At 43.6% G+C, this 23,410-nt stretch overlaps 1 protein-coding gene across 1 annotated transcript in view; it reads left to right on the top strand.

Moving 5' to 3' along the window:
* TTLL10 (tubulin tyrosine ligase like 10) overlaps window positions 1-23,410 on the top strand; it is a 114,192-nt gene that overhangs the window by 6,939 nt on the left and 83,843 nt on the right. Inside the window, exons 2-3 of the mRNA XM_044277540.1 lie at window positions 8,073-8,238; window positions 23,228-23,346. Coding sequence (XP_044133475.1) covers window positions 8,073-8,238; window positions 23,228-23,346 — 285 coding nt within the window. The remainder of the gene's footprint in view (window positions 1-8,072; window positions 8,239-23,227; window positions 23,347-23,410) is intronic.

Below are 23,410 nucleotides of genomic sequence, written 5' to 3'. Positions count from 1 at the left end.
GACGGGTGTTGTTTTACAAAAGGGGACTAGAACTTTGTATGTTCTGGTAGCTCAGTGCCTCTGCAATGTGATGACATATAATATACAACATATTTCTTTGATATAATTTGAGACCCTTGTTTCTTTTAGCTGCTATATTTGGCGACTATGTCCTACCAAGTAAAGCTTATATATATATATAAAATTTGTAGGATACGGAATACATCAGGTGATGCTTATCAGTACACTGAACTTTACAGTGTGCCCATACAGCAGTTTACGGCCACATATGAAGTGTTGCCATATTCAGGAGAAAATGGGTAACAAATTGTGGGTTTAAATTCTTCTGTTACCCCTTGTGAAAATAAATAATGTGGGCCTAAAGAGACATTTTCTTCTTTACAGCCAAATATTTCTAAATTCTATGAAACGCTTGTTGGGTCAAAGTGCTCGCTACATGACTTAAAAAATTCCTTGGGGGGTGTAGTTTCCAAAATGGGGTCACTTCTTGGGGTTTTCCCACTGTGGGGGTACCTCAGGGTGTCTTCAAATGTGACATGGCACCTGAAAATTATTCCAGCGAAATCTGCCCTCCAAAAGCCATATGGCGGTCCTTTCCTTCTACGCCCTGCCGTGTTACCATACAGCAGTTTACGGCCACGTATGGGGTGTTTCTGTAAACGGCAGAGTCAGGGCAATAAAGATACAGTCTTGTTTGGCTGTTAACCCTTGCTTTGTTAGTGGAAAAAATGGGTTAAAATGGAAAATTAGACAAAAAAATGAAATTCTCAAATTTCATCCCCATTTGCCAATAACTCTTGTGCAACACCTAAAGGGTTAACGACATATGTAAAATACGTTTTGAATACCTTGAGGGGTGTAGTTTCTTAGATGGGGTCACTTTTAGGGAGTTTCTACTCTAGGGGTGCATCAGGGGGGCTTCAAATGGGACATGGTGTAAATAAACCAGTCCAGCAAAATCTGCCTTCCAAAAACCAAACGGCGCTCCTTTCACTCTACGCCCCGCTGTGTGGCCGTACAGCAGTTTACGGCCACATATTGGGTGTTTCTGTAAACGGCAGAGTCAGGGCAATAAAGAGACAGTCTTGTTTGGCTGTTAACCCTTGATTTGTTAGTGGAAAAAATGGGTTAAAATGGAAAATTAGACAAAAAAATAAAATTCTCAAATTTCTTCCCCATTTGCCAATAACTCTTGTGCAACACCTAAAGGGTTAACGACGTATGTAAAATCAGTTTTGAATACCTTGAGGGGTGTGGTTTCTTAGATGGGGTCATTTTTGGGTGGTTTCTATTATGTAAGCCTCGCAAAGTGACTTCAGACCTGTAGTGGTCCCTGAAAATTGGGTTTTTGTAAATTTCTGAAAAATTTCAATATTTGCTTTTAAACTTCTAAGCCTTGTAACATCCCCAACAAATAAAATATAATTCCCAAAATAATTCAAACATGAAGTAGACATATGGGGAATGTAAAGTCATCACAATTTTGGGGGGTATTACTACGTATTACAGAAGTAGAGAAACAAACTTTGAAATTTGCTAATTTTTCCCAATTTTTGGTAAATTAGGTATTTTTTTATGCATTTTTTTTGTGTCATGAAGTACAATATGTGATGAAAAAACAATCTCAGAATGGCCTGGATAAGTCAAAGCGTTTTAAAGTTATCAGCACTTAAAGTGACACTGGTCAGATTTGCAAAAAATGGCCTGGTCCTTAAGGTGAAATAAGGCTGTGTCCTTAAGGGGGTTAAAGGGGTTTTATGACTTTTTTATACTGATAATCAGTATCTGATCGGCAGGGTTCCAACACCAGGGAATTCCACCGATCAGCTATTGAAGAGACCTTGGGGCTCCAGCCTCCTTGCAGCTCAGCAAACACAGCACCGTACATTGCACAGTGGCTGTTCTTGGTATTGCAGCTCAGCCCCATTCATTTGAGGGCTGAGCAGCACCTAGGCCACTTGACCGATGAACGTGACATCACCGGCCCAGGGAAAGCTGCTGTGAATGCCGTGGCTTTCTTATACAGCTGATTGGTGGAGGTCCTGGGTGTCGGACCCACACTGATCTAATACTGATGACCCATCCAGAGGATAGATCATCAGAATAACAAAAAAAAGTCAGAAAGCCCCTTTAAAGGAGTCTGTTTGCTCTCTTGACATGTCTGTTATAGCAAATAATTGCTTTCCCGATGACAGAACTATTCTGGAGCACCTTTTTGTAGAACTTTGTGTTGTGCCATTCCTTGATTATTCTTCCTGGAAATGTACAAATAAAGTCATCAACTGGACAATGCAATTTACTTTGTTATTAGTGTATGTACCTATGCAGTCTGACAGTCAACATCAACTGGACAGGGTCAAAGACATACCCTTTTGTCCATTCCTCAATTTATTAATACATTTCCAAAAGGAATAACAGAGGAATGCTAAGAAAAGATGCTTCAGGATTGGTATTTTAAAGGGAGTGCAAAACAGGTATGTCAGGAGAGATGACAGGTCCTCTTTCAATGGTTTGTTTGCTACAAGTGTCCCATCATGACAGTCTTACCGCAGGGGGTATAATTTGTCAGGGAACCTGGCACCACAGCAGTGGTTAAACATTACAGAAATCCCATTGAAATCAATTGGCTATCCAAGTATTAAGAGGTAGTGTTGGGTCTCTCTGGCTAATAGATGAGGGGGCTCTCTGGAAAGGTTAGTTAATTAAGGCAGTGTTCACATCAGCGTTTGAAATTCTGGTATTCTGCTCTGGCATGGGAAAAGAATTTACAAGAAAAAAAGAAAAAATTGAGAATTTGAGGAACTTCAGGAAACAAAATCATTCACCAACAGTAATTTCGGGGAACACCCTCAATTAGGCATGACTACAACTCTTTCTAAAAGCTTGAAAGACTTTGTACACCGTGAGATTGGTACTTTCTCAACCTCTATTCACATCTAGATATTATACCAAGAGGTATGTGGATTTCTTTTAAACCTGTTTTTATGAATGATAGGGAGCCAAGACCAAGGGAATAGAAAGCAGTCTACTGAATACTTAGAGGGAAAAGGGTATTTTTAACCTATCTAGCTACAATCTCAGTCAAAGTGAGATATAAGTACTCTCCAAAGGGCTGTTGTTCTGCCCTTCCAAGGGCCCAGATATGTTTGAGTTGTTTGTGGACCTGAATTAATATATCCGTCGATTAACAATAAAACGCCATTTTATACTTAAGGACCTCACCCCTAACTCCACGACCACGACTAATATTAACCTTCTAGTGGGAGAGATAGAGGCCAATGTAGTAGACACCTTAATGGAGGATCTCCAACTCAATACAAACCTAGATTTACATTTTATCCAATAAAAAACTGTGGAGCCCACCTCGAAACATTTTACAATGTGCTCCTCAATGACCTAAAAACCCTAGCTGGCCCTGGTCAGGCAGAGATGAAACCAACACACAATCTCACTGAAGCACAAATTAAGGCCATCTCCTCCCTGAAATCCAATAAAGAAATTGTTATTAAGAACACGGATAAGGGTGGGGGGATTGTCATCCTAGACTCCAATGCCTATAACAATGAGTTTTGTGAATCTTGTCAGATGAGAACTACTATGTCAAACTCTCAAGTGACCCAGGTGACGATTTTAAGAAGACCCTAGCTTCACTTATTGATAGAGGGTTTTCTGAAAATACTCACTAAAAAAGAAACTCAATTTCTTAAAACAGCATTCCCCTCCACCACGTATTTCTATTTCTTACCCAAGATCCACGAAACCCTGACCAACCCCCCTGGCCGCTCAATTATCTCGGGGCTTGACTCATTGACCTCAAACTTATCTGCAGATGTAGATCAGACCCTACAGAGATAGGTCAAACATCTACCGTCTTACCTGAGGGATTCCAGCCATCTGATCACACTCCTCCGAGATATCAACTGGGAACCGGGGATGCTCTGGGTCACACTTGATGTATTGGCCCTATTTAGCAATATCCAACACCATTTAGGCATTAGAAAATTTCCTCAATGAGGACATGTTTTTACCACCTAGTCAAAAAGCATTCCTCCTAGATTCCATTCACTTTATACTGACACATAATTATTTCCAATACAAAGGGGAATTCTACCTCCAAAAGTGCGGAACAGCTATGGGGACTAGCTATAAGTACGCCCCATCATATGCCAACCTGTTCATGGGGGCCTTTAAATGTAGGGAGGGTCTCTTAAACTATGATGATATTGTCTTTTACAAAAGATTTTTCAACAACATCATCTTCATTTGGAGGGGAGAGCCCTCCACCTTGTCCGCACTTATCCATAAATTGAATTGTAAAGATTGGAACCTATCATTCACTGCCCATTTCGACCCTAACTCCATAGTCTTCTTGGATCTCCATCTTCAGGCCCAAGAAGGTAAAATTATAAAAAGCACACATTTTAGAGAAGTGGATGCAAACATTCCATACGGACAAATGAAACGGGTCCGGAGGAACTGCTCTGATAACAAGGTTTTAGTTAATCAACTAGCAGTACTACAGAAGAGATTTAGAGATAAGGGGTATACCAAAGATTTAATACGAGACTCTAGATCCCGCATCCTGAAAGAGTCAGGATGACCGCTTGAAATCCTGGTCAACCATCCCCAAGATTGAACCACTGGATGTACAGTATAATTTCTTCACCAGGTATAACTCTCTCCATAACTCCATTGAATTGATCCTTCAAAACATTGGCCAATTCTCTGTCAAGATCCAATCACTGGTAAAACCCACCAAAACCAGTATCACCTATATAACTCTAAAAAAAATATTAGCACCTTCCTGCCCCAAACATACTGGCCGTAATCTGGTTTCCCGAGATGGCGATCTCAGTACCTAAAGGTTCCTTCCAGTGCGGCTCCAGGCGCTGCATGTGTTGTCTCAGCATCTCGGACCATGTAGACGCAGTGATTATTTCCAACACGGGTGAATCTGTTCCGCTTAGACACAATATGAATTGCAACTCCAGGCACGTTGTGTATATGTTGGAGTGCCCCTGTGGGTTACAATATATTGGCCTTACTACCCAAACAGTGAGGGAGAGACTCAACCAACATCGTTCTAACATCCAGTGGGAATATTTGAAACATGGGGTGTCAAAAAACTTTTCTGAGGCAACCCTTTTGACCTAAAATGAACCCCTATAGATTCAGTTCCCCAATCCTACTCCCAGCTTTGCAAAAGAGAAATGTACTGAATCTACAGGTTCAACACCTTCACTCCCTTTGGCCTGAACGAAACCCTGGAATACAGTCACTATTAAATAGAATAGAAATAAAATTCCTTATCCAAACTAGCTATCCATCCATGCAGCCAGGTAGGAGAGATATGTGGTGCTGACCCTGTAGACCCAGTAAGAATATATTATTTTAACACATCACCATCCCATCCCTGCCGTGATCATTTAAGTGACGAATATGATGTAATTTATCATTTAATCCCCCTATTGTCACTTCCAACACATTCCCATCATCATAAAGAGGAAGGGGCTGGTCAAAAAGAAGGGGAGGGAGGAAGAAATATGAGGAAGGGAAGGAGTTAGAAATGGGATGAATGAAGGGACAATTAGGAGTGACATGACCCCCCCCCCCCCCACCCAACATCGCTACGTGCCTCTACTCAAATCAGTTCCTCCAAGGGTCTTTTAATTATATATAGGGTTAAAACCACTAACCCCTCACCATTTATTTATTATTTATTGATTTTTTTCACTCATCAATCTGAACAAATACCTATATATGATTTGATCTATGTATTAACCCCTCCTCCCAGCAGCCATCATGTTTTGACCTTAAAATAGGTGTATATTCATATGTACAGTATACCTATACTGATATATGAGGTATTTCTTATATTTATATATTTTTATATGGATTTAGTGTGCGTTTATATCCAAATAATATTAATATATTTTCATATATATGTCGATTACATGTGGCTTAATGTGAATATGAAACATATTTATGCTTATTTTTATCTAATATTTTTATCAGTTTTTTATTATTTATTCATTATATAGTCTTATATATATGGGATATAGTGCAAGTTTGGGTCTTCTAATGACCCCAGTAATATCCTGGCCACGGTCCGCTCCGCCTGTGGAGCACATTGTTTACAATGGAGACCTGGGGATCTTCCGATTGGTCCCGTTGTCTCCCTATTCATGGTGCGTTCCACTGGTGGAACACACATCCGGTTCTCAGCACCACATGACCGGAACCCAACCGAACCTAGCAGCACCTTATTCGCGGTGCGTTTCTACTGGTGGAACACACTTCCAGCTTCCAGTATCACGTGACCGGAAGTACACCCATAAAGTGCTCCTTCAGGCCCCGGTACTATGAACTATCTATTTGTATCATGGTTTTATGTGTGGGTTGTGTATAAAATATTATGAATGTATGTGCACCATGTTTTTCCTGAGGAAGGGGTTTATGACAGCCTCGAAACGCATTGAGGTATTTTCAAATAAAAGGTCATCTCGTATCACTTGAGAAGTCCTCTGGGTCATCTATCAATAAGATGACAAAGTGACCACCACTCTACAGGCGATCTAGGCGAGGGAGGGTCCGGTGTCAAGTGTCTTGAGCTTATCTTGCACCACCCTCCCTGGTGACGTGAGTAACACACAAGTTTGTGTGTATTTTACTTTATTGAAGACCACAGAAGTTGTCCAACATTGATTTTATCACCACAAAGTGTGTCCTAATTCTTTTTATTTACATTCTCTATCCATGTGGCTTTTTACCACATATATGTCTTCTAATTGACCTATCTTTGACACCTCTCCACGCGTCCTTTCCATCTGGATGGTTTATGGAGTGGCACTCTAAGCCCCTTAAAACCTAAAGTAATGACGGCTTTTGTCGACATCATCTCCTGCCACTTTTGAATTTATTTATGTTTTCTCTACACTTTGGCGCTCCACTTGCCTTTTTTTTTTTTTTTTTCATGTATATCCACTGCTACCGTGACCTACGAGTCAGGCCGACTTGGACAGTTCTATTTAGTGTGAGCAGCCTCACCCATCTCCATTTCTTTTTGGTCATTTGGTCTCTTTTTTTCTTGTGGGTAGACTTTGGCGCCCTATTCCCCCCCCACACCCATCCTCTTTCCCTACTATCACACCGTCTTCTCTTCACCTCTCCATTTTATCTTTAACTCTTTCCCCCCGTCACCCACTAGTGGCCTAGCCAGCTACATTCCCTTGTACTCTGACCATCCAACTTAGGCTCTTTTTTTTATATTTTTATACATAGAAACAGAATGCTGCATTTGTCGAATACAGCGTATGCCGGACACTGTCAAAGCCTGACGGATCCCATTCACTGTAATGGAGTCTGCTGCGTTTCCAGCATGAATACAAGGATTCTGCTGGACAAAATACCAGTATTGCTGGTATTATATTATTAGTGGTATAGCGGTATTATTAGGTTACTATATGATAATATTAGTCATTCTTTGCAAGGTGGTATTATTCAGTTATAGTATGGAGGTAACATTCAGCCATTGTATGGGGGTAATTACTCACTGTATAGTTGTATTATTCATCTATTGTATGGCAGTATTATTCACTGTGTGATGGTATTACTCAGTCACTAGATGGCGCTATTGCAATCGCTCGTCCCCATACAGCTGCCCAGAAATGATCATTTATGTGCCTGCATGAATGACAGTTTCACCCGATGAACCAGCATTTTGGTTTTTCATTGGGTGATCAGCTGCACCTTTAGGCGGGCACATTTTCGGGAACGAGTGTTCGTGGGAACGTTCATTCCCGATAATCTGCTCTATTATTGCATCGTGTGAATCCACCTTAACGTCACTGCATGCTTTGTGGGATGCAATCATTGCCGCCATTGTTTTTACCGAAGCCAGTGTTTGCTTGCTGTTGACATACACTTCATGTCTGAGTGTGAATAGTAATATGTGCATTAAGAGGCTGGCACAGACAGATATGGCGGTTGATGAATAACTCTTCAGAAGAGTTTCTGTTCTCTCTAGAGATTAATGGCTTCTGACATCTTATCGCTTGTCTTACCCCAAACAGCTGGATTGGAGACATCCGAGAAAGAGCCCTTAGATGCACCGAAAATGGAAACATCGGCAGGTCAGAAGCATATTTCACAACCACCTCATCTCCCAGAGAAGAAGCTGGAAGAGCCTCGGGGTCCAGGACCTTTCTTTTACTTTGGTGGTGGTAACGGGGCCCAAATGTAAGTAACTTATGTTTCAAAGTGTCTAAGAAATTATGTTTGCAACAGAGGGATAGCTATATGGGACGCAGAGGTGGAGATATTTTTGGACACTGTAAGATAAGGTGTTGTTCACTTGTGGCAGTGGTATGGCTATAACTGATGCATAAATTGTGGTATATATGGTCACTATAAGATGGCGTGTTGTTTAGTCACTCTTTAGTGCTACTCAATGTGTGGTGGAATTATTTGGTCACTATGGCGGTATTATTCAGTTATATATAGTTTACAGTGTGTAAGAGAGAATGTTTTTGGTAGTGGTATAGCTATAGGGGGTGCAGAGCTAGCGGTATATAAGATAAGGTGTTGTTTGGTCACTTGTGGCATTCGATAACTGTAAGGGTACAAGTACACTGCATGATTGTGATCCAGTCGAGAGTAGAGAGCTGAGCCTCTAGGTGTAATGGTAACGCCCCCTTTGCTCCTAGAGGCTCATTTGCATATATTAAAACATCATTTTTCTTAAGCGGTCAGAGCTGCTACGGCATCTGGAACGGGTGCCTGAGCCCCATGCTCAGCTATTTGGCTGTGAGTAGCAGGCCGTAGTGTGGGCCCTGCCTTCTTGTTTTCAGGAGGTTCAGCTTGGTGACTTTCCCCTAGGATGCCAATAGCAAGTTCCCTTAGTGAATGGGGTTCTCCTGAGTAACTTGGGAGCCAGGGTGCCCCAAAATAGTATGGCATAGTAAGAGGCATAATGCAGGTGGCTGCCGCTGCTGCTGGTGGATCGCTGAGGTCCAAGTGGGTGCTATCTTCGTGGTCAGACATGACCCTTGATGCCCAGTACCAGATTAGAGGAATTAGTACTGGCTACAATGCAATTTAGATGCAGGTTGCTATGGGTGACTGCAGCAGAATTGGTGCGTGGCTCCTTTAAGAGTCGCTGCAACTGCTCAATTTCGGGAAGTATGGTGCTCTGGCAGACATATTATAACTATTAACAGTCTTTAGCAAGGTTATTTGCACAATTGATCAAGATCACTCAGATCAAGATGGCCGCCGCTTTACTTCCTGTATGGGCAGCGATTCCTCTGTCCTTCTGGGAACTTGTATACAGCACTTTTGTTCCTGCTGCTGTTTGGTTCCCTCCCCTCTGCTGGGTGGAGATATCTGGGATGGTCGCTTAACCCCTGCTCTGCCACTGTGCTGCAGCTGATGCAAGCCCACACTCCTCAGCAATAAGTACATGCAGTAAGGCACAAAGATAAATCCTGTTATGGCACACAAATGTGATCCGATCCTGTTAGCACACAGTTGGATCCGGTTATGGCAGGGATAGACACACAATTCGATCCGATCCTGTTCCAGTGACGCCACTTTATGCAGTGACCAGGATGCGGGTAAACTGACGCCACTTTAATGCAGTGGGTCAGGATATGGGTATAATAGTCTATAGTTTGTTCGTGACGCCAATTGCAGCGTGCGCAGGGTATTGTCACAGGGCCCTTCAAAGGTGTTATAACGCACGTTAAAGTTTAGGAATGCCAGAGTGGTGTAATGTCTCTGTATGGTGGTGATAATGGTGTCAACGGTGCCTCCTACCTGGGTACGGCTGGACTCCTGGCTCACTTGCAATAAATTGAGGGTAGTGATAGTGGGAGTAATAGAGGAATTTGCAGCAGAAATTGAGATCCAGACTTTTGGTGAAGTTCAAACTTGTGTTTACTGATTGTAACTTTCATCCAAGCAAGATACAGCTTTAGTCTTAGGTCCCAGCAGGTATTGGCAATGGTTGGCAGGGATTTATCTTCTGCTCTATCAACCTGGAGCTTGCAGGAAAAGACGTCTGCTTGTAGCTCTATACTGTGGCAGGAATTTGGCTTCTGCTGTATGGGGACTGACGAGCTGAGGAGGAATGGCTTCTCCTAGCTAGTGTCTCTGGGTTTTACTCACAGTTATCTTCACAGGGTATGGTTTCTTCCTGGAACTGGAGTTGTCTGTAACTTTCTGCTTTGTGTCATCCAGCTGAGCTGAAGGGCTAGAACTGGTTCTAACAGTTTTTTTCCTCGCTTGCTGCAGGATGTGGGAAACTCCACTTCCCTTAAAGGGGTTGTCCAGGTTCAGAGCTGAACCTGGACAGCCCTCCATTTTCACCCCGGCAGCCCCCCTGACATGAGCATCGGAGCAGTTCATGCTCCGATGCTCTCCTTTGCCCTGCGCTAAATCGCGCAGGGCAAAGGCATTTTTCAGAGTTCCGGTGACGTACCGGGCTCTCCATGGGGCTGATGGGCGGGATTTGGCTCTGCCCTAGCCAGTAAAACGGCTAGGGCAGAGCTAAAGCCCGCCCCTCAGAGCCGATGACGTCACCGAACACACTGCTGGGCGGAAGTTACCGCCCGGCAGTGTGTTATTAAAAACAAAAGAGCCTGTGCCCTGCGCGATCTAGCGCAGGGCACTGGAGCGCATCGGAGCATGAGATGCTCCGATGCTAGGCTCAGGGGGGCTGCCGGGGTGAAAATAAGGGTATGTCCGGGTTCAGCTCTGAACCCGGACAACCCCTTTAAGCAGGGGGGCAGAACAGAACAGGATTGTTCCACTCTGAACGGCCATAGCATTAAAACTATCCCTAGCAATGATGCTGCCACCTGCTGGTCAACCTGGAACATTACAAGGAAAAAATTACATTTTAAAATGGTTTTATGCACAATTGTGAATGACATAATCAAAATCACATCAGATGACAATGTAATGGCTCCTGCAGGGCAGTAGCGGGGGTAGAGGAGTGTGGTAACACAACTCTGGGGTGTTACACTTGGATAAATAAAAGTGTTCCAAAGTTATCACCACATAAAGTGACACATGTCAGATTTGCAAAAAAATGGACTGGCCAGAAAGGTGAAAACTGGCCCGGGGTAGAAAGGGTTAACCTGGCACCAACACAACACATGGATCAGAGAACCGCGTTACCGGCTGAATCCCGATCAGGTGCTGTGGCGGCGGCGGCGGCGGCTGGAGACGGGCGCTTCCATTCCATAGTTTAGCTCCTTAGGTTTTTTAAAAGTTGGGTGGTATGTGTGTGTAGTGTATATATGGTGTATTTATGTATGTGTACCATGTATATGGTGTATTTATGTGTATGTGTGTTACATATATAACGTGTCGTGATGCCGCGTGTCCGCCGTTGAGTAGGGAACCTGTTGTTAAAAATGTTAATCCCACCGCTGTGTCCACACACAGAGGGAGGAGGTGTATTGTCTTTTTGCCTATGTATTGAGTGTTGATGACTGTAGGACAGGGCTGGTCTTATGTTGGATGGTCCCTGTGCTGTAAATGTGTTATGGTAGAGCATACATAGAGCAATGCTAAATGGCGAATTATGGGTGCTATACAATTCTGTGCCATACGTTGATGGCCATATAACAATAACAATGCTATACACTGCAAAAATAATATACTATACAGTGCTTTAGTAATACCAGCATAACAGCCCCAACAGTGGTGTACAATATGCTTTAATATTACGATCTCTGCTCTTGGGTGCAGGGCCTTCTGTTAAGAACCCTTTTGAGGGGGCAGCTGATGAACTTTGTGAGATTGCACTTTAATCACATTTGCAGTAGACACAATTTATTAGGTCAAAGTCTCCCAACGGTAAAACATACAATAAAATGACACAGGGCAAACAAAAACTGTGAGTGAAGGTAGTCCGCCCTCTGCTGGTGGAAGGAGAACCTGCAGTGTACATTAGCAATCACTAGTAGACATAAGGGCCAGCTCACAGTATTGATACCTTGTCTACATGTAGTTCTTTAGTGGAGCCCAAGGGTACTTGCACATGGGTGCGGGTTTACAAACTGAAAAAAATGCACATTTTAGCATCAAATCTGCACCAATAACCTCACGTGTTAATTGCAGTTTTTGGTGTGGATTTGATGCAGATTTTCTGGAGTTCTCAACCTTGCATTGCAAATCCACACAAAATAATTTAAAACAATTGACATGCTGAGGATTTCAAATTCCACTTTTCTTATACCGTATAAGGCCTCATGCACACGATCGTGCTGTTTTTTGCGGTCCGCAAACTGCGGATCTGCATTAAATGGAAGCCGTCCTTGTGCCTTCCGAAATTTGCGGAATGGAACGGGCGGCCCATTGTAGAAATGCCTATTCTTGTCTGCAAAACGGACAAGAATAGGACATGCTATATTTTTTTTGAAGGGGCCACGGAACGGAGCAACGGATGCGGACAGTAAACGGAGTGCTGTCCACATCTTTTGCGGCCCCATTGAAGTGAATGGGTCCGCACCCGAGCCGCAAAAATGGAGGCTCGGATGCGGACCCAAAACAACGGCCGTGTGCATGAGGCCTTACGCTGCCATTTTTCCGCATGAGGATTCATGCAGAAAAAACACAAGTAATCTGCAGTGTGTGGCCTAAGGCTTCCTATACACACACATTTTGTCTGGCATTTAAAAAACCACCAAAATAGCCACATACTTTTTTTGGCCACGAGTGTTTATTATCAGCTTGAAAATAAGTCAGAAACACAAAAAATAGCACTTAAATTAACAAAAACTCCTGGAGCAACTAAACGCGTGTGTGTCCTGCATTTCATACAGTATTTCACGTAGACCCTAGCTAAAATCTGGAGCTGAAATTTTTACTGCAAATTAGGTACCAAAAAACACAAGTGTAAAAACACCACAAAAAACACAAAAGTGCAAAAAAAACGCCAGCAAAAAAGTGTGATCCACTTTAAAACTTCTTTTAGGGCTCATGCACATGAAAGTCCTGAGGATAGGTAATCAGTAATAAAATGTCGGAAAACCTCTTTAAATCAAATGTAAGACATAATGCTACTCACTATCCATGTCTCACAATACAGTAGGTTGACACATCAGTGTTTTCTGGATAGCCATAAATTATGTTGTCTATGGCTTGCACCCTGCTCTTACCAAATTAGCAGTTGGAAATCTTCTTCTCTTGCACAGGTATCTGCTCTTGGGTTATCTACTGGGACATAACACAAGTGATTTAAGGTGGATTTCCGCTCGTTCATCGGGTGAAATGATCGGAGGTGCGGACACTTTAATCATCGTTCCCGGGCAGCAGATTGTGCGGTCTAAACCGCCTCTGCTGCCTAGGAACAATGATTTAGTATGAGGACAAGTAATAGCAGTAGTTATCAATTGTTCTCATACCGAGGAGGTGATTGCTTTATGTAAACAGAGCACTTCTCCTCCACTTAAAGAGCAGCCAATTATTGGGAAGCAACGCTTCCTTCCTGACAATAAGCCTCTCCTTGCCCTGTGTAAATCCACCTTTAGTCAGGTTCAATGTACATGGCAACTACAGGTAAGATGTTGTGACATCACAAGTAGGTGAAGTCAAGTGAGCTGCTGTGATGTCACAAATGAGGTTCAATAAGGCAAGCAGCTGTGACATTGCAAAGGAGTACATGGAGAATGGGAGTGGTAGTCATGGATCTCAGGGCGGTGTTAGGACTCATAGATCATGTTGGCGATCACCACTTTTCTCGGATGCAAGGAAATATCCTAAAGCTTGTATTCTTACACAACTGAAGAATTGGTTGCACCCTACCAACCTATTTGCCTTCTTAGTTACACCCCAGCACTGGGTTTTAGAGGATGGTTATGCTTATCTCCATGTGTCAGGAGCACCTGTCTGCTAGTTTGCTAGTGTTCACGCCTCTGCTCATTTTGGTACGGCTTTGAATCTCGGCAAGCTCACACACATCCCATGCCTAGCCCACGTGTTAAACTTAGTGGTTTAGTGGTTTCTCAAAACTTACCCCAATTTGCCTGAGCTACTGGTGAAGGTGCGCCGCGTGTGTGCCAATTTCCGAAAGTCATCCACAGCTGCCACCGTTCTGGCAGCGCTTGCAATTGCCAGCTCACCGACTGTTGTGTGATGTGAGCACGCGCTGGAACTCCACATTACACATATTAGCCAGGCTTTGTGAGCAGCAGAGGGTAGTAGTGGAATACCAGCTGCAACATGGTCGTCACCTTACCAGTCAGCTGCCACTCTTCACAAGCGACAAATGGGCATGGATGTCTGACCTCTGTGAGGTTTTGCGCAACTTTGAGGAATCAACATAAATGGTGAGCGGCGATGCCGCTATTATCAGCGTAACCATCCCACTTCTGTGTGTGTCTACTGAAATGCTCGCTGCTTACAATGAATGCGGACGCGAAGAGGTGGAAATGGCTTCTCAGCGTGAATTGGATGAGGAGGAGACTGTTGGCTCCGCTACAGAGGGTAGTACCCATAGCAGATTTATTCCATCGGTTCAGCATGGATGGGCAGAAGAGGAGGAAGCGGATGAGGAGATTGAGAGTCATCCTCCTGATGAAGACAGCAAAATCTTGTCTGTTGGGACTCTGGCACACATGGCTGACTTTTTGTTATGCTGCCTTTCCTGTGACCCTCGCGTTGTACGCATTTTGGCCAACACCGATTACTGGTTGTTCACCCTTCTCGACCCCCGCTACAAAGAGAACTTCTCATCTCTTATTCCTGTGGTGGAGAGGACTAGCAAAATGGTGCAATACCATAAGGTCCTTGTATAAAAATTGCTCCAAAAATTTCCAGCTGACAACGCTGGCTGCAGAGTACGTAGTTCTTTGGGCAACTGAGGAGGGGAGACAAGAGGAACACACAGCAGTTCCAACAGAGGCAGGGCAACACTCTACAAGGCCTGGGAGTGTTTCATGACACCCGCCAGCACCCTCACCCTGATGCGTGGCCTACTGTCACAAGGAGGGAAACATTTTGGAAGATGGTGAAGGAGTACGTAGCAGACCGTGTCTGCGTCCTCAATGATCCCTCTGTGCCTTACAACTATTGGGTGTCCAAGCTGGACACGTGGCACAAACTGGCGCTCTACACCTTGGAGGTGCTGGCCTGCCCTGCCGCCAGCGTTTTGTCAGAGCAGGTATTTAGTGCTGCTGGGGTCATAATAACTGATAAGCTCATCCGCCTGTCATCTGAAAATGCTGACCAGTTGACTCTTATAAAAATGAACAAGGCCTGGATTGCCCCTGACTTCTCTACTCCACCAGAGGAAAGCAGATGAACATAAAGGCACTTTAAATGTGGCTTTTATGGTGTATTGAATACACTGTATTCCCATGCACCCCTTTCATCACAAAAAAGAGTATATGGTTCAATCTTCCTTTTCTCGTCCTCCTTCTCCATCATATCAACATGCTTATTAGGCTGCCCTCGCTCCTAATGTTTTAGATGGTCAGCTCAGCAGCAGGCCCTCAACCATAATTTTTCCGATGATCAGCTCAGCAGCAGGCCCTCGCCCATAATTTTTTCTATGGTCAGATCAGCAGTAGGCACTCGCCCCTAATTTTTAGAGAGTCAGCTCAGCAGCAGACCCTCAACCATAATGTTTTCGATGGTCAGCTCAGCAGCAGGCCCTCGCCCATAATTTTTTCCATGGTTAGATTAGTAGCAGACCCTCACCCCTAATGTTTTAGATGGTCAGATCAGCAGCAGACCCTCACCCCTATTGTTTTAAAAGGTCAGATCAGCAGCAGATCTTCACCCCTAATTTTTTAGATGGTCAGATCAGCAGCAGACCCTCGCCCCTAATGTTTTAGAGGGTCACCAGCAGGCCCTTGCTCCTAATGTCTTTGAGGGTCACCAGCATGCCATAAATCATAATTTTTGGGTGTGTATGATGCTCTCCTTTATGTGTAATAAAGGGTGTATTGGTATGCCGGTTCCTTGTAATTTTTGGCAGTCCTTTCACTTAGTGCATAGGCTTTATGAGTGTAGGAATCCCACTACCTGAACAATTGTACCAGAATGTGAATGGGGCCCTCCTTTATGGGATATACAGGTTGTATCGGAGTGCCTCTACCTTGGAATTTTTGGCAGCACTTGCACTTTATATACAAATAAATATACAGGAAAGAATGTTTCCTAACAATTTTTCCTCTAAAATCAATTTTATCTACGGTTTTGTGCGTATTATTGTCAGTCTGTAAAATTGGCGTACTACTCAGACAACATCGTTCCCAGCAGCGACCTGGGAGTCCATGATGCATCCAAACATCCTCCCCATGCTGTTCCCTGACAATTTCAGTGGTGTTTCCATCAATTTCTGACCTTTTACTATGAACCAGACACCCTCCCCTCTTTAGAGCAGGGGGTGCCTGGTTTAATGCTCGGGTTCTCCCATTGACTTCCATTGTGCTCGGTAGAGCACCCGAGCATCCCGGGGTGTTCTACTTGAGCACCCAAGCACTTTGGTGCTTGATCAACACTACTAGTAACACCGTTTTCCATTTTATACGTACTTATCCTGCCTCTCTCCTGATCTTGATCTGGATGATTTAGAGTCACCATGGCTTGAGAACTAACGGGGATCTTCTTCACCATGGAATTCTTGACACATTTGAAGACCTCCGTTCCCACTTTTCCCTTCCCTATCAGGACTTTTTTAAATACCTAACGCTTCGCCATATACTTAATGGGAAGGCTCAGCTACCCCTGCTACCGTTCATGTACAAGATGTGCACATGAAAACTGGCAATTGACCCTGAAACTGCTACTCCTGAAGTTTTTAACATGTTCCCAAGTAATATGTTGGTTTTAAAAGAATTATAATAAAATTGAGTTTTAACAATTTATGGTAAATAGTTGCGTAGCAACTCCTCTGAGGGATCTCTTTGTTTGTTATTTTTGATTGAGGTGGTACAACGACCCTAGGAAACTCTTCAAAAAAGGGTTACTTGAATCCGACACATGTTGGAGGTGCAAACAACACAATGGTACGTTAGCCCAAATTTTATGGTCGTGTCCCCAGCTTTACATATTCTGGAATCAGGTAGAACAGAAGGTCAATGAGATCTGTAAGACTTCTATCAAACTATCACCTCGATCAATGTCATTCCTCTGATTGCTGGCATCCTTCATCTACAGATCTGCCCACTATGCTTATCCAAGCAGCCAGACTTCTGATTCCACTTCAGTGGTTGAGCACTAAACCTCCTATCTTAGACCAGTGGTTTGTTATAGTGGATCAAATATGTATGATGGAGGAGTTAGTGGGATGGGCTAACAGAGCACATGCTAAGTTTGCTAGGCTATGGAACCCTTGGAAAACCTTTAGACAACGTCACTAGCTATGATCCACCATTGCAGGGTAGTAGAGGGAAACCTATGTCTACTCAAGTCGCTTCTGCCTCTGCCTTTGCTTTTCACATTTGCCTTCGCCGAGAGAGCTTATTTTACCGTTATCTTACCTTTACTGAAATTTGTGCCCTTGTTCAGGCCTTAATGCAGATATACCATCTCTGTTTTCGGCTTTGTATTAGCTGCCATTGGTAAAATGTCCATGACTACTCATCCCTATCCCCCCCCCCTGTTTTTCCCTGTTTCCATGGTGTGTATCCCCCCCTCTATTTTTTTCCTCCTTACCTCCCAATATTGTGTCTTGACTCTTCATACTGATATCTGGTATTTCATTATATGATGTGCTGTAACCATTACATCTCTGTACTCACTTTGCTCGTTATGTCGACACAGAAAATCTTAATAAAAAGAGATTTGATAAAAAAAAAAAAATCTATTGAAACTATAAATAAAGTCTAACTTTACTAAGTTAATGATAGGGATTGTAGTACAAACAGCAGCAAAAGCACAGTTCCATAGTATGTCAGCAATATTATTTCAATAGCTGCATACCGACAGTAGCAGGGATTGTGGTTATAGTACTCCCTATCTAAAGACACTTTGCAGTCTCTCAGCAAAATCACAGGCATGCAATAAGGTCTGTAGTTCCTGGACTGAGGGATGCCGGCCTGACATACGAGTGGCTATTCCATCTCAAAGTGTGGAGAATGCTTTAGCAATATTCCCTTCCAGAGAAGCAAAGTCTTTCTGCCATAAATGAGCACAATACCTTGCTGTCTGAATCTAATCCACCACCTTGTAGGTTCTAGACCTTCTCAGATGTCTGGTCTCTCTCTCAGGAGTATTTTAGTACCATGGCTGCTTTCTGGGCAGCTGTAGGGTCAGAGACACTTTGCAGTCTCTCAGAAGAATCACAGGCAGGGACGTTGCTAGGGTCTCAAAAGATCTGGGGCTCGAGCCCCAATGCATATAACCCAATTCTCCAAGTCGCCCCATCCCCCCTGCACACTTCAGCACTAAAGACATTTTTATTGCTGCATGGAGACAATGACACATACAGGATTATACAGCACTACATATCTCTCACATTCAGTGCCTCCCAGGTGATGTCTCCTCAGTGTAGATGTTCTCTTTCATCACCTTCTGCATTCAGCCTAGACAACTGCTTTCAGCCACATCTCGTCTCTGCAGAATTTGACACACGAACATCTTACGTTCCTCACTTTTCTATAATTATCCTCCCGACTATCCCCAATACACTGCCCGCTGTGCTCCCCAATGCCCCCAAAAATAACTGCAGAAATTATACAGAAAGATAGTCCCCCTATAGTAATATAAAAGTCCCAACAATAGCAATAATTCTCTCCCAAAGTGACCTCATTAGTAACAGTGCTCCCAACAATGATAATATTACCCAAATGTGCCCATTAGTAGTGCTCCAATATTGTGCCAAATAATAATGCCCACCATAGTGCACCCAGTAGTAATACGGCAACTCAATTGCACCCCTGTAGCTCCCTCCCTGTAGCGCCCCAGACCTTCTAGTGCCCAAATCTTAAAGTACCCCCCTGTGGTGCTCACAGTCCTTATAGTGCCCCCCTGTAGTGCCCTCAGTGCTTGAACTGCCCCCCCATAGTTCCTATAGACTCTATAATGCCCCCTTTAGTCCTTTTAGTGTCACCTATAGTGCTCACAGTCCTTATAATGACCCCCTGTAATTGTCCCCAGTCTTTATAGTGCTCCCACAGTCCTTACAGTGCCCCTCTGTCCTTAATCTGACATCATCGCACCACCTAAGACCTGCCTGCATCGTACTACTAGCCTAGTTGCTTGCGGCCTATGAGAGAGAACGGCGGGACAGTGATTCAATTGTATCGCCATTCCTGAGGACAGCAATACGGTTGTACCATATTTTTTTCTTCACAGAAGCACTCACACCTCAGAACAGAAGCTGTCAAAGAGGGACATTTGTGGTTTATTGTGTGAAAGATGCACTTTTCCTGCATATTTATACACTCCAAGTGTCTGGTCCTGTCAAAGTGCAGAGGGTGCAGCAGTTGCAGAGAGAGCTGAGCCTCTGGGTGTAACGGTAACGCCCCCGTTGCTCCTAGAGGCTCATTTGCATATATTAAAACATCATTTTTCTCAGCAGTGTGGGCACAAATGAACATGGGGCCAACACAGATGTCTTCAGCTGCCAAGTGCACATGTAACAGGTCAGCCAGTGTCATAGGGACAGATCTGCTGACAGATGCCCTTTAATTAAACAGATTCTCTATATTTCGAAAATATTGAATTCGTTTGCAGATTCCGCCAAGTAAAACTGATAATATTGAGTGCCACGGCTGACTTTAGACATGTGCAGACTGCTTGGTCGCACAGGACATATCAGCCACCCCTTTTGAAGTGGCCATCTCTTATGGCCTGGTACCTGAAGCTTGTTGTGACCACTAGTATTGTAATATTAATTGTATATTGCTTTATTTAGACTTTGTATGTATGAAACTGCTACACTTTGTGTCATTTTTTTTTTTCCCTAATGCACCCAGATAGAAATGTCAGATTGCTGAAATACTCTGCATGCAGTTATGTCTCAGCAAATGTGTAAATGATTACAGGTGTGGTCTGATAAGACAGTGAATCTGGCCACAATAGGGTGTGAAAGTCCTTTCCCTGCTGCCCTTTAAAAAAGGTTCTCAGAGGCTACTTTTGGATAGTGTACCTCTTAGTGAGTAACATAGTACATAAGGTCGAAAAAAGACATTTGTCCATCCAGTTTGGCCTGTCATGATGCAAGTTGATCCAGAGGAAGCCAACAAAAAAACCTGTGAGGTAGAAGCCAATTTTCCCCACTTTAGGGGAATAAAAAATTTCTTCCCGACTCCAATCAACCGATCAGAATAACTCCATGGATCAACTACCCCTCTCTAGTAGCTATATCCTGTAATATTATTACGCTCCAGAAATACATCCAGGCCCCTCTTAAATTCCTATATTGCACTCACCATCACCACCTCCTCAGGCAGAGAGTTCCATATTCTCACTGCTCTTACCGTAAAGAATCCTCTTCTATGTTTGTGTACAAACCTTCTTTCCTCCAGACGCAGAGGATGTCCCCTCGTCACAGTCACCGTCCTGGGAATAAATAGATGATGGGAGAGATCTCTGTACTGACCCCTGATATACTTATACATAGTTATTAGATCTCCCCTCAGTCATCTTTTTTCTAAAGTGAATAACCCTAATGTTGATAATCTTTCAGGGTACTGTAGTTGCCCCATTCCAGTTATTACTTTAGTTGTCCTCCTCTGGACCCTTTCCAGCTCTGCTATGTCTGTCTTGTTCACAGGAGCCCAGAACTGTACACAGTACTCCATGTGTGGTCTGACCAGTGATTTGTAAAGTGGTAGGACTATGTTCTCATCACGGGCATCTATGCCCCTTTTGATGCAACCCATTATCTTATTGGCCTTGGCAGCAGCTGCCTGACACTGTTTTTTGCAGCTTAGTTTGTTGTTTATTAAAATTCCAATGAATTCCAAACATATCTCTACGATGCACTCAAAGACGTTTTGCCCAGTTGACAGTTTGAAAGGGGGTTCATCGTTGGACTGAGAGGGATGGTTGGTCCAGTCAGATCACCTGTAGAGAGCATGGTTTGATCCACTGATAAATGTGAGTAGCTCCCACAGTTTTGTTGTCCACCATCCAGACACAGTTAGCACCTTCATTACACATTTCTGCCTGGACCATTTCTATTTCTTAGCAGAAGGAAATTTGATATCACAGTGCCCATTACGTGCCCCACTATTGACAGCCAGCCACCATCGCCTTAGTTTGCAGTGGTGTCGTTAACAATAAATATGGGCTGCTATGATCTGGAACCGTATAATTTTTGGCAACATATCAAGGTCCTGCTTGGGATTCGACGATGCTTGAGTTTGAGTATGAAGGCCTCGTGGTGAGTGCTTCAATCCTGCCCTTGATGTGGAGTTAAACCTGCCCCAACTACTGGTGTGATAATCTGGGAGCCATCGCATATGACAGTCGGTCACCCCTAGTAGTGATACGACGGATACGAACAGCTCAGCGATATGTGCAGGACGTCCTGCGGCCACATGTGCTCCTCTCATGGCAGGGCTTTCAACTGGCATTTTTCTGCAGGATACTGCTCGCCCACACACAGCAAGGGTTTCCCAGGAATGTCTCCGCCAGATTGTAACTCTTCCTTTGCTGGTCAGCCACCAGATTTGTCACCAATTGAGCATTTATGAAATCAGCTGGGACGCCAACTTTGGCAATCTAAAAGTGCGCAGGATCTATAGGCTGAACTGTAACATCTGTAGGTACATGTGCTGTAGGATACCATACTGAACCTGTATGCCTCCACTGGATAGATCATCAGCATCTGATCGGCGGGGGTCCGACACCTGAGACTCCCGCAGTTCAGCTGTTTGAGAAGACAGTGTTGCTGGCAGTAGCACAGCTAAGACCCATTGAAGTGAACAGGGCTTAGCCGCACCCAGGCCAGTGATACTAGTGACATCACTGGGCCTGAGGGAAACAGCGAGAAGGACCCCCGGCAATCTGATGCTGATGATCTATCCAAAGGATAGATCATCAGTAAGAAAAAGCTGCAGCACCCCTTTAATAATGCTTCTGTAAAAACTGAGAAAAAGAAAAAGCTGAGTCACAATTGGAGTCCTCGGGGTAAGTTAGTGCCATGACGCTATGATGTAGGTTTCTATATACAGTATGTGGCACACCCAAGATGCACTCAGGGATTCTGCAAAGTAAACAACAAAGGTATAATTCTAGATTCCCAATTTTGCTTGTTCACAAGGGCATATTCTCATTGGTTCAAGTAGAAGTATCATGGGTTAGAAATGTATATTTTTACCTGCTGGGATATAAAGGTCTCTGAGCATCATTCTTGTTTACTTTGTTTCTATTACAAGAACTACCAATGGTATTCATTATTTGCATAGATATTTGTCTAACAATCTGACACCCTTTAAATTAGTAACACAGTCTTTAAATTGAAGGGTAGCCCTCACTTCATCTTCATCAGATGTGCCAGTGAAGATTTGGGGGGGAGGGGGAAATTTATAATTCCCTCTGCTCCAGAAAACTGGCTCCAAAACATCACATGCTGTACTTGCACCACATTTAGTAACTTTTTGGGGGATTTATGCACTTCTCAAAGTAAAGGTGGGGCTGGCACAGGTGGTCTGTCCCACTTGCTGGCATAAATTATAGCAGAAATTTACACCAGCAACCTTGCTGGTGTAGATCTCCGTTTAGGCACATGGACCTGCACTGATGCGCCACAATAGAACCGCAACACATATGCCAATGTCCTTCCCCATTATAGTCTATGGATGTCATTGAACAACCAGGCAGGTCTGGAGATACTATCCCTCCCTACTGATAGGAGTCCTAGAGGTGGATCCCACTTTTCAGGATTTTCTGGCCTAATCAATAGATACTGCAAGTCTTCTGCTGGAATATTTCTTTAAAGGGAACCCGTCCGCTCATTTTTATGATATAAACTGCCCACAGTACCCTTTCAGTATGCTCATGTTGCTCTCAAAGTGAATGCTATTCCCTTTTTACAACTTGTAAATGTGCTAAAAGTCAGCATTAATTCAGGCTCATGCCGAATGTACAGTAATTAGCGCTTTCAAGTGAAGGAGGCTGTCACTATTCTCCTTGAAGAAGTCAAGCGTTCACCACCTGAACCTCCAGCACCGCGATTGACGTTCTCTGTTGCATGGAACGTCATCCCTTTGCTGCCACAAAATGAAATTAGAAGATAACTTATAATTTTTACTTGTAGGGTAAGTGCTTACTGCTTGAACAAAGGTTGGCAACGAATCTACGATAACAAGAGGGATGACTACAAGCTGAAGTGGTGTGAGACCAAGAGTTCTGCTACGTACTATGCCTTCCGAGAAGGTACGTGATCAGTAGGTTCATATAGAAGAGGAGTTCTATGATGATGTGAATAGTCCATGTTCTG

This window comes from Bufo gargarizans, chromosome 2 (genome assembly GCF_014858855.1).
Source record: "Bufo gargarizans isolate SCDJY-AF-19 chromosome 2, ASM1485885v1, whole genome shotgun sequence".
NCBI classification, from domain to species: domain Eukaryota; kingdom Metazoa; phylum Chordata; class Amphibia; order Anura; family Bufonidae; genus Bufo; species Bufo gargarizans.
Note: the sequence above shows the minus strand (reverse complement) of the source record. Positions and strands in the feature narration are given on the sequence as shown.